Source organism: Puma concolor, chromosome D1 (genome assembly GCF_028749965.1).
Source record: "Puma concolor isolate L17-30 chromosome D1, mPumCon1.1.hap2, whole genome shotgun sequence".
Lineage (NCBI taxonomy): Eukaryota > Metazoa > Chordata > Mammalia > Carnivora > Felidae > Puma > Puma concolor.
This window is the reverse complement of record NC_141676.1, coordinates 16878161-16890170: the sequence shown is the minus strand read 5'-3', so window position 1 is coordinate 16890170 and position 12010 is coordinate 16878161. Positions and strand designations below refer to the sequence as shown.

Genomic DNA, 12010 nt, shown 5'->3' with positions numbered 1-12010 from the left:
GGTGTTCGTGGGGCGCCTGGGTGGCGCAGTCGGTTAAGCGTCCGACTTCAGCCAGGTCACGATCTCGCGGTCCGTGAGTTCGAGCCCCGCGTCAGGCTCTGGGCTGATGGCTCGGAGCCTGGAGCCTGTTTCCGATTCTGTGTCTCCCTCTCTCTCTGCCCCTCCCCCGTTCATGCTCTGTCTCTCTCTGTCCCAAAAATAAAATAAACGTTAAAAAAAAAAAAAAAAAAAAATTAAAAAAAAAAAAAAAGAGAGGTGTTCGTGAAAACAAGAAAAGGAGGGTTTGTTCTGTTTGTTTTGTTTCTAGGTGTTCGGGCTATAGAGGCCCTTAGAATAAAGAATCATTTCCTTTTCTTTCTTTCCTAAGGATATATTTTGGGGAAGTTCAGCTGAATGGTTTAGGAGAAGGTATGTATCAAGGGTGAAAAACACTTGTAGTGTTCAGAGCCCTCCTGACTTCAGAGATGGGTTTGGATGCTGCCTGTAATAATACGTAGCTTGTGATTTTAGTATGTGTGATATGAGTAAGGAAAAAACATGTAAGTAGTCCAAAGAGTTGCCAGGGAATGAATGAATGATTTTCCCCCAAGTTCTAGTAACTCAGTATTCTTTCTTACTCTTTATGCTATTGTCTGTTTTCCTAATTTTCTATAAGCATGTTACATGTTTCTGATGAGCATAAGCAATTTTGAAAAACTGGAAATGAAACCAAGAAAACCAGAAAGCTTTGTTGGAAGTATTGCCTGCAAGTCCCCACCTCTTTTCTGTACTTAGTTCTGGATGGGAACATGAATAGAAGTGCAGTTACTTCTGCACCTACGTAAACTAAGGTGTTTGTGTGACAAACCCTGAGGGCCCTTTACTGTCTCACTGGGCACATGACATATTTGGGCCAGGTTGGTTAGGATTTGCTCAAACTTTAGGACAAACAGTTGTTTTGTCTCTTTGAAGGTAGGTTTATCTATAAATAGAATGCTGTTTTCCCTTCCAATATTAGGTCAACAAATCAAAAGAAAAAATATATATGAGAAATTGAGGCAGCTGCACTCATGATACTAAGTAGATAATGCCAGAGATTGTATGATAGGCTGAATGATTCAGGGAAAGACAAACTGGGGACAGTGTCAGTATTCTCTGGCGAAAAGCTAATTATTTCTTTCTTCTCCTAGGTTTCCAGACAGTGCGTGTTGGGACAGTAGGCACCCCTGTGGGCACCATCACTCTTTCTTGTGCTTACAGAATTAACTTGGCATTTATGTCTACCAGGTGAGGAAAGAGCCTTGGAACCCAAAGGAGTCTTCCAAAGATGTTAAAGATATTAAAGTTTGTTTTTCCCCCAAACTCCATGGCTAAGCCTACAGTTCAGCTTTGCCATTGCTGAAATCAGTCCCCTTCTGAAGAATAAAATCGAGAGAGAGCCCAGGTTCCAGATTGGAGAATCTGAGCGTGTCAGAGCCACTAATGTAGAGTTGTGGTTTATATTTAGGGATACAATAGGTAAGGCTCTGATGGTTCCTACCTATAGTTATAAGGTGAGGGGTCCTCTGAAAACTTCAGGGGGGCTGGCAAGGCATTCTAACAAATATTGTGATCTCCTTATTGCATTACAGGCAATTTGAGAGGACCCCACCTATCATGGGGATTATCATTGATCACTTTGTGGACCGTCCGTATCCCAGCTCCTCACCTATGCACCCCTGCAATTACAGGTGAGGAATGTGAAAGGTACTTTCCCAAACTGCAGCTAGGGAGAAGTATTCGTCTTGCAGGTACATAGCGCACCTTCATCAGCATTCATTAGTGGGCAGAGGCAGTGATGGAAACCCCACATGGAGAGAAATGGAGCGGTTAGCTTCCCTTCTTGCTGCTACCTGTAAGGCACATCAAGACTTGGAATATACAGACTATCTCAGAAAAATTCTTGGACATTTTGGATTTTGATGGCAGTGATTTGACTTTCAATTTGATTTTCCTTAGAGACTACAAAAGTGGCAGTAATTAACAGAATATCCTTCACAAATTAAATGGTTTCCTGGTCATCATTGGCACCGTTCAGTTATACATTAGAATCAAATTCTTCAGGCCTACATCCCAGAAAACAGAATTCTATAGAGGTTGGAACAGTTGTGTATCAGGAAGGATACTGCCTTTATGTGAAGGACTCTTGAAGTTGGATAAGTTTGTCTTTTGAGTCTAGACTTTTGTTTACTGCATCTCTGTTGCTAATAATTCTTTGGCCCCACACTGATCAGGCTTAAGAAAATATTCTCAAATGATATGTCAGGTAAGGTGTTTGGGTTAAAAATAAAAAGCTTGGTCAACCTCTAAATATTTGAAATTATCAAGGACTCAACATTATGGTCTCTCTTGCCAGAGTGAGCTCCGCCTGAAACAGTTCTTGTCACTATTGCATCCATATCTAACCTCCCTTTGTATCCTTTCCGCAATCAACTGCCATCACAATAAAATTCATGATTTATTTCCCCCCTGTCATAGAACTGCTGGTGAGGACACTGGAGGAACATATCCTTCTGTGGAAGATTCTCAAGAAGTGTGTACCACCTCTTTCTCCACCTCCCCTCCTTCCCAGGTAGGGGGAAACAGGTTCTGGGGTAGCTGTAGTTGGTACATATATGGGCCTTATGAAATGGTGTCAGAATTTAGATACAGTCTCTTTTGGTGGTGGTGGTGATTGTTTCTAGAGGATTACTTTGAGAGGTGAGGGAGAGCCTTCTTATCCAGCAGGTAATATTTCAGTGTTTCTGATCTATAACCATTCTTAACCCGCAAGATTACACATAACCTTTACTTTCCTGGAGACATCTTAAAATTCCTTTGAAAATTAGTCACAGGATTCCAAATGCACGCCAATACCAGAGAGATATTCTACCCTACACTTGTTAATTTGGTAGCCAGTTCACTTTTGAAGTGGTAAATATGGTTCCTAATAATGGAAAGAGCACAGAAAAAGCCAATAATTATTTAGCATAAAAAGCCAGTAAGAAGCCATCAGGTCAGTTTTTCAACGGTTGACACAAATTTCTGGCTATCTGCATTCTTTATCTGTACATTTGTGGTGTTGTTGTTAAATGTTTATTTTTTTGAGAGAAAGAGCATGAGCATGGTGGAGGGGCAGAGAGAGAGGAAGAAAGAGAATCCCAAGCAGGGTTTTCTTCCATGTCAGTGCAGAGCCCAGTGTGGGGCCTGATCTCACGAACCGTGAAATCATGACTTGAGCCGAGATCAAGAGTCGGACACTTAACAGACTGAGCCACCCAGGTGCCCCCTCTGTGAACATTTTTAACCATTAACTTTTCCACTTGAGTCAAACCCAGTTTCAGTGAAACACAGGCTCCAGTGTTCCCAGCTTCCCAAGTGGACATGCCTGTGTGGCCTTATTGTATAATGTATGTGATACAAGTCTGCTTCAGCCAAGAAGTTGTTTGTTGCCCGATGACTGAACTTCAGGGTGTGTTTCTTCCCTTCCACCCCGACTCATCCGTCTCCCACCTCATGGCTTTGCAACTAGCTGGTCTGCCTGCTCTTCGTCTCTGTCGCTCCTCTCCTCTCTGACTCTCATGTTAGACACTTACTTCTAGACCTAATTCAGTTCTCTGTTCCTCTGAATTAGTCCCAGATTATCCCCTTTCACCATTTTTTAATTTTACACTTTATTGATTGATATTTTCAGGGGTTTTTTTGTTTGTTTTTTTAGAGAGAGAGCACACAAGTGGGGGAGAGGTGCAGAGGGAGAGAAAGAAAATGTCAAGCAGACTCCATGCTGAGCATGGAGTGCTCATGCATGGCTTGATCCCACAACCGTGAGATCATGACCTGAGCTGAAATCAAGAGTTGGACACTCAACTGACTAAGCCACCCAGGCACCTCTGCCTTTCACCATTTTATTTGGGAAGCCCAACAAATTAATTCACTACCCATACATAAATTTTTATTTTCTGTGGGTTTTTTTGGAAACCATTCTTTTTTTAATGTGTATTTATTTTTGAGAGAGAGAGAAAGCGAGCATGTGAGCCAGGGAGGGGCAGAGAGAGGGAGACAGAGGATTCAAAGTAGGCTCCGTGCTGACAGCATATAGCCTGATGTGAAGCTTGAACTCAGAAACCGTGAGATAGTGACCTGAACTGAAGTCAGATGCTTAACTGACTGAGCCACTCAGGGACCCCCTGTGTTTTTTAATTAAAATATTTAGAAGCACTAGGTGTGGAACCTGCTTAAGATTCTGTCCCTCCCCCTGCCCCTCCTCTGCTCGCCCTGTCTCTCTCTCTCTCAAAAAAAAAAAAAAAAAGAAAGAAAATATTTAAATTTATTTCATTCTAAGTTTTTAGGAGATACTGGATTAAAATTATGGTTCTGATCTGTTTCAAAAGCAGAAGTTAGACACAAAAGCTAGATTAATGCCTTTTGTAAAGGAAATTATGAAATCCATGGGTCACTACTATTTCTGCTGTTCCAATTTAGAGCTAAGGAGGTTCTTGTAAAGCTGCCTAGACAGTTAAGTTTGGGGGGGTGAGAACTGTTATTCCCTTCCCCCTCCCCCATAAATGTATGTAGGCATGAGTGTCACCTTTGCTCTGGGAGAGGGTAGCTTCTGGAACACTTACTGACATAGAGCAATACAGACCACAAAAGAGGGGAAGGCCCACTAGAGCACATTAATGGAAGTAGATTATTTTTTAGATAATCAAAATGTGAATATGTCAAGTTTGGTGTTCATTGAAGTTTTATTGTACAAGTGATAAATTCATAAACAGTAAATGAAATTGTGACTTGGGAGATAAGATGGTGAGGTTGGGTCTTAACAAATCAGTTTGTCTTTCTTGGATACAGTGGAAATTTGACCCGACCCCAAAAGTAAGGGGAAGTTAAGTAGTTCCTGATCTCGTGTTTGCACGGTTGGTTGACCTACGTAAGAGGAGCCTATCTTTCTCATGGTATCAGTTGCCTGCTGTGTCTTGTCACAGTTTGAAAGTAGATCATGCCAAGTTCTTATCAACACTGAGCATCCCATGGGTGAGCCCTGTCACTACCTTCTGAGTACCTCTAGTCAAGGCTGGTACGGTTTGGTGCAGCAGTATTCATTTTGAACCTTAATGGTAGAACAGAGAGAGAAAATCCTTTGCCAGCAGGTCTCATTCCTGTAAGCGTTGAAATGGTTTCTTCCTTGATTTAGCCTAGGGAATTGCGTCATTGTTCAACAACTTCTAGCTTTTCGCTAGAGTCCAGTAAATGCATGTTAATGTGGTGTTTGTTTTCCCCACAAAATAAGGACCATTGTGTCATGTGGGCACAGAGTTGAGTCAAGAAATAGTTGTGACCCTGAACCTGCTACTGTGATTTCAGGTCCAACCTCCAGTTCTAAGCACTGACTAGCTAATTGGTAAGACATGGAACAGCAAGACCCGAAATAATCATAATTAGCTTTGAAATCTAAGAGTTTTGAAAGTGCTCCAGCTTTTACTGCATCAAGTTGTCCTTCACCATCTGGGGCTGTAAAACACACACACACACACACACACACACACACACACACACACACACACACACACACACACACACACACACGCCTACACCTGTACACACCCCTTTATCCTGCCTGGGATGGTATAGTAAAGTATGCAGGTGGGTTCCTGAGCATCTTCAAGTTCCAGCACACACACACACACACACACACACACACACACACACACACACACACACACACACACACACACACACACACACACACACACACACACACACACACACACACACACACACACACACACACACACACACACACACACACGCCTACACCTGTACACACCCCTTTATCCTGCCTGGGATGGTATAGTAAAGTATGCAGGTGGGTTCCTGAGCATCTTCAAGTTCCAGCCAACAAATGTCAGTTGTTTCAACCTGCCCCTGCAGATTCTGGGTCCCCAGCAAAAGGCCTTCAGTCTAGCATTGTAACCTCAACATCTTCATTCATCCTCAGCATGCCTTGCACCTGCTCTTGGGCCCTTCCTGCTGGAGACCACTCTAACACCCTTCCACCTGCTTTTGACTAAGGACACACTAATGCTTGGTGCAGGTTTCCCTGTTTTGCCAAGTCAAACCAGCTTGACTCAACTTTGTTTTCCACCTGCTCATCAAGGAGACAAGCATGCAGTGGAGCCCCTTGGGACAAACGTCTCTTCTTCAGACCCTTCCAGGCTGCCCTTTTAGGAAGGCATCCATGCAGCTTTCTCCCCACTTCATTCCTGACTTCCAGTGTGCATTTCAGCCCCTGTTGCTGCCGCCCCTTCTGGAGTTTTTTTCACTTCTTTCTCAAGTCCCTTTTCTTTTTTCTTTTTGTTTCTCCTGTCTCTGTGTGTATCTGTGCACAGTGTGTGTTTACTGTCACAAAGGCACATTTTCAGACCCCTACTCCTGTGGTGACGGACACTCTGAGGGTCCCCATGGCAGGACTGGCCTTTTCCCATCAAGTGAGTCCATACTGGGAGAAGGGGATATAATCAGATGGCATCTTTTTATTTGAAAAAAATTTTAATGTGTATTTAATTTTGACAGAGAGAGTGAGCGCGAGCGGGGGAGGGACAGAGAGAGAGAGGGAGACACAGAATCTGAAGCAGGCTCCAGGCTCTGAGCTGTCAGCACAGAGCCTGACACGGGGCCTGAACTCACAAATCGTGAGATCATGACCTGAGCCAACGTCAGATGCTTAACCGACTGAGCCACCCAGGTGCCTCGGCATCTTTTTATTTAAAAATTATAAATAAAGTACAGGGTATAGTTATGTAAAAGTCCCCAAGTGTTCTGGGGGTTATTTGAGGCTTGGTAATTGATTCTTAACAGGACGCAGCCATAGCACAGCAGCCCAAAATAGGATTTCTCGTTTGCCCATCCTCTGCCATTGATGTAAAAAATACATGGAGTTATTTATATCTTATTTCCAAATAAACAATCCAAGAGTGTCATTCTTTCTTTTTCAATATAAATAGGAACCCTCCCATTCCGAGGGGTGATAGAGGGTGTGATTAGAGAAGATGCCTTCTGTTTCAAAGGGACCTCAAGGACAAAGGAGAAAATAGAATGACCTGGGAGAAACCAATGACTGGCTGCAGGTTCTGCCTGGGCTCATATTCCACAATCTGCTGGGCCGGAAACCTACTAAATAGCTGAGTCCCTGGGAAAAGGGAGCAGGGAACTCATTTGAGGCCTTTGAAAGGCTGCAGGCCCGGGAATCTCAATCCCACTGCAAATAAGTCTGTTTTCTTAGCTAAAAAGTGATGGCCTGGTCTATCTTTAACCCTTATGTCAGGCCCCCTGCACTGTGAGGATGTGGGCTGGGATCTATTCCTTACTTCTCCACGATCTTCATCATTAGTCATACTCTAGGATTGCCTCGTTTTTCCTCCTCCTTTCCTCTGCCCCTCTTTGTTTTTTCTCTTGCTTAGCTCTCAAGCTCTCGCCTTTCCTATCAGCCTGCTGCCCTGGGCGTTGGATCAGCTGACCTGGCTTACCCAGTAGTGTTTGCTGCTGGCTTAAACGCCACACACCCTCACCAGGTATTTTTCAAGATGGGGAAGACCCTGGGGGTTCCTGTGCTACCTCCCCTGCCCTGAGGCAGTTGAGGGGCCTCTTGAGACCCCAGTATTATTCTAAGTGCTCTGAAGCAAAACTCGTCTGTAACTTTAGAGGACCAGAGGTGACTCCGAGATGAAGGACCTCCGAGAGTTCCGAAAGGAAAGAAGGGCTTCTAGTGTTTTCTCCCTCTCTTTCCTTTCCTCTGTACTCCTTACCATGCATGTCTCCCCTTAGCGGAGTCCCAGAGAGGACACAGATCCAAGGTTTCCCGCCCACTTGGTGGCAGCATTGGTGGTGGAAAAGCTCAAAAGCAGCTACCATGATGCTAGGACTGGATCCCCTTCTGCCTGACACTGCCATTATTCGCTGTATTTTTCCATTTCCCCCCAAAGCTCATGGTTCCTGGGAAGGAAGGTGGGGTACCCCTCGCTCCCAACCAGCCTGCACACGGTGCTCAGGCCGACCAGGAGAGATTGGCGACCTACACCCCTTCTGATGGGGCCCGCTGTGCTGCCACACCTTCCAGCAGGTGGGTTCACGTGTTGATTGCTCAGGTCAGCAGGGGCCCATCCCCCCAACACACGTGCTTATCCGTTGTCAGTAAGAGTAGCTTTCACCATTGCCTCGGGCTTGACATTTATGCCCCAAATGTGGAACTCTTAAAGTTCTCAACATATTGCAGCTGGTATGTAAGGAAGCTGCCCTGGGTTTGCTGTTACAGCCAACAACAGGGGCCTAGTTCTTAGCACCTTCATCCACTGAAGGGACCTTTCAGATATGTTTTTTATTTTACCCCAAGATTTATTCCCTTGGGGTCCACCTTCAGTGTTTCCTGAGGACCAGAGCAGGGTGTTTGCTATAATCCTGACGTTTGGGGCCATACTGTATCTATGGTGGTAGTTAGGATTGATTTTTTTTTTTTTTTTTTCTGTCTGCTATGTTAGTATCTCCTGGAGATTCTTTAGAAATAACTGCTTTCCTCATTAAAATTTTCTTAAAATGTTTGTCTTTTCTGATCACAGAAGTGATTAATTCTATAGATTTCAAATTAAGGAGACATTGGTTAGGTAGAACATGAAAGTTTTCATAATCCCACTCTGCACAAATCACCACTGTTACTGCTCTTTCAAAGATGAGAGGATCTCAGAGGGTTAAGTAATTTGCCAAAGAGCACTTAGCTCACAAAATGGCTGGGCGCAAGCTGAGCTCCTTGTTCCTACACTCCGAGCTCTCCCGTGGGAAGATGAGGCTGTCCTGCCCTGCCCTCCCTTGACCACAAGGCCCCAGAGATGATGATGTGGATTGCCCCACTGCATCCTAAATGAACTTTGGGATAATAGAAAAAAAATTTTGTTCATTCCCACAGTGGAGCAGTGGGAGGGAAATTATTTGAGAAGATATTTTTGTGCCACCATCAGGAAAAATACTTTCATTCCTGGTTTCCCAAACTTCCATCCTTTTATCCCTCCCCCTGACAGATAATCAAAGGAAGATCCTGGTAGTCATTTTACACTCTAGTTTTCTGAGCCTTGACTCCTGGGGCATGTCTGGGATAGCTAGAGATAGAGGAACCTATCTCTGTAAGGTGAGGGGTTCTTAATGTTGGTCATCAAAGCTCAGGCCTTTCCTCAGTGCTGGTCTTCCTTGCTGGCTGGTGTCCAAGAGTCCGCTTAGACTGCACAGTTCTCCTCCCCACCTTGAGCTCCTTGCCATTTCCCATGTTGGTGGGCCAGTGGCCGGTCCTATGCTGGACGGTGGGTTTATGGGGAGCCAAGTAGGCTCTGCTGTGCCAGAGTAACAACACTATCTTTCTTCTCCAGTGAGGATACTGAAACTGTATCAAACAGCAGTGAGGGCCGGGCTTCCCCCCATGATGTCTTGGAAACCATCTTTGTCCGAAAAGTGGGAGCTTTTGTCAACAAGCCCATCAACCAGGTGATTTTTCTGACACTGCCACCTGTGAAAATGTTTGAGCTCTTAGGGGCAGGGCTCTTAACCTGGGGTCTGTGTGACCCCTAAAATTGTGTGTGTGTGTGAATTTTATGTGAAGAGGGTTAATAACCTGTGACACCCCTCCAGGAGAAGTTCAGAGCTGTTGTTCTGTGATCTTTTAAGCCTCCCAAAGGAGAAGGAGACTAGGCACCATTTGGTACAGACACATTGCACTGAAGTGTCAGTGCCTCAGCCTTACTCAAAATAGGAAGTTCCACCCCAGCTCTGCCAGTGCACAACCGTTGGTTGTTACTGAGTCACTGTGGGTCAGGCTTTCAAAGTTGCTTCCTGGGGTCTTGGGGAATCCTACCCCTGTTTGTGCTGTGGGTGTATGGTGGGAGGCAGAGGAGATTTGGGGTTCTCCGACAGGAACCTGAGATCAGCATGGTCAGCGTGGGTGTGCTAATCTACTGAATGTGCAGGCTTCTGGCTGCCTCTGAGGAAGCCTGTAGGCTGGGGCAGGGATGGGCAGTAACGTTTCTGTCTCTTCAGGTGACCCTGACCAGTTTGGACATACCCTTTGCCATGTTTGCTCCCAAGAATTTGGAGTTGGAGGATGCCGATCCCATGGTGAGTCCCCCTTTGATGGTAAGATGGTGTTGTGCTTATCATCTTCCTGGGTGAGTTACTGTTCCTCCACAGACCATCAGCCAGCCATGCTCTTGGTCTTAACACATTTTCAGCCATTGTTGGGTCTCTTACAAAACCCTTGATTATTAACAACAACTTGCACCTGTGCATGGAACCAGCCCCTACCTCCACCTTATTCTGAAACAGGTGAATCCTCCAGATTCCCCAGAGACTGAATCTCCTCTCCAGGGCAGCCTGCACTCTGATGGCTCCAGTGGGGGTAGCAGTGGCAATACCCACGATGACTTTGTTATGATCGACTTCGTAAGTTACCATCACCTTTCTTGACCTTTGCTGCCATAGGGTAGATAAACCTAGAAGCATCCAGGGCCCTTGGACAGGACATCCTTCACAGGGATCAGATGGCCTGGTATAGACAGTGGGGATGGGACAGGTGGGCACTTGGCTGTGCAGTTCATATGGGGAAGCTGCCCTCATATCCTGCTTGGGGACACATTTGAAGGTCCATGAACAAGAAGGCGTTTTGTGCCATGTTATTGGTTGAAATTCAACTCTAAATGGGGATTTGCCAGGCGTATCCCTGTAGGTCCTATTCCTGCCTGATTAGATGGCCTTTTGCTAAGGAAAGGAATTTAAGGGAAGGGGACATAAACCAGGGGAGAGGGGTGTTATCACCAGAGGTAGGTTTCAGCTGCCCAGAAGAGAAGGGTATAACGATTCCTCTTCCAAAGATGAGCCTGGAGGAACCGTTTCTTTGATGATTACTGGAAGGGAAGAGGGTCATTCAGAACTTCTCTCCCCTGAGTTTCCTTTGTGATCTAAGACAAGCTAAACTGAGTCTGTCTTGTTTTCGAAGAAACCGGCTTTTTCTAAAGATGACATTCTTCCGATGGATTTGGGGACCTTCTATCGTGAATTTCAAAATCCCCCTCAGCTGAGCAGCCTCTCCATAGATATCGGGGCACAGTCCATGGCTGAGGACTTGGTATGAAAACTCCTTCCCCTGCCGTACCTGAATCTGACCTCCTCTCCTCTTTTGATGGCCATTCCTGCTCCAAAAGCCTAGAAGTTTCTTCGTGTTACTCCCCCCACTCCCACACCTCCCATCCTCTATGTAACAGGAAAGAGACACTTTAGATCATTATGTTCTGTTGATCACACTTGAGATTTGCATTGTGTCTGGCAGTCATTATGTTGAACTTGCTTGCGCTGACTTCCTCCTCTTCTGTGCATGCGCAGCATTACTTACACATGCCTGCCTTTCGGTGCCTGATGTCTTCTGCTTGCTGCTGCCACTAAGCCACGTGGCTCCAGTAGCTCTTGCATTTGGCTGTTCAGCTTGTCAGGCAGAAGAAACGCAAGGTCCTGAGTATTGGTGTTCTTACCCTTTCCTCGGAGAGCTCCTTCCTGACTCAGCTAGTGGTTCTTGTGTTTAGCCAGATGTCCTGATACTGGCTGTAATTACCACATCTCTGCTTTGTGTATTTCCTGTGTCCGAAAGGGCAGAGGCATGCCTCGGTGCCCTATGCCACTGTTGCCAGTGGACTAGGGAGACCCCTGGCCCCTGACGCCTCCACCGAGCCTGACTCCACTGAGTCACTGGGATGTCGCTGGAGGCTCTTAGTCTTGTTGCAAGAAAAGAATTCAAAGATGGACCAGACACAGTGGTTGAGCAGTGTAAGTGAAGAATTTATTGGAGGACACTCTCCAGATGTGAGAATGAGCGAGTTCAAAGGAGAGCTGTGCACTCCAGGGTTTGGGTCTCTAGATTTTTTTTTTTTTTTTTAATGTTTATTTATTTTTGGGACAGAGAGAGACAGAGCATGAACTGGGGAGGGGC

The 12010-nt window shown here is 45.4% G+C and overlaps 1 protein-coding gene across 9 annotated transcripts in view; it reads left to right on the top strand.

Moving 5' to 3' along the window:
* The window catches only part of ATG13 (autophagy related 13), a 54392-nt gene that overhangs the window by 38540 nt on the left and 3842 nt on the right, over window positions 1-12010 (top strand). For 3 of the 9 annotated variants that reach the window (XM_025927924.2, XM_086677536.1, XM_086677537.1), the window contains 11 exons: window positions 368-408; window positions 1170-1266; window positions 1611-1709; window positions 2497-2590; window positions 6387-6485; window positions 7458-7568; window positions 7980-8116; window positions 9408-9522; window positions 10072-10149; window positions 10357-10473; window positions 11027-11155. In XM_025927924.2, the coding sequence (XP_025783709.1) occupies window positions 368-408; window positions 1170-1266; window positions 1611-1709; window positions 2497-2590; window positions 6387-6485; window positions 7458-7568; window positions 7980-8116; window positions 9408-9522; window positions 10072-10149; window positions 10357-10473; window positions 11027-11155 (1117 nt within the window). The remainder of the gene's footprint in view (window positions 1-367; window positions 409-1169; window positions 1267-1610; window positions 1710-2496; window positions 2591-6386; window positions 6486-7457; window positions 7569-7979; window positions 8117-9407; window positions 9523-10071; window positions 10150-10356; window positions 10474-11026; window positions 11156-12010) is intronic. The other 6 variants (XM_086677539.1, XM_086677538.1, XM_086677541.1 and 3 more) reach the window with 6 other exon arrangements.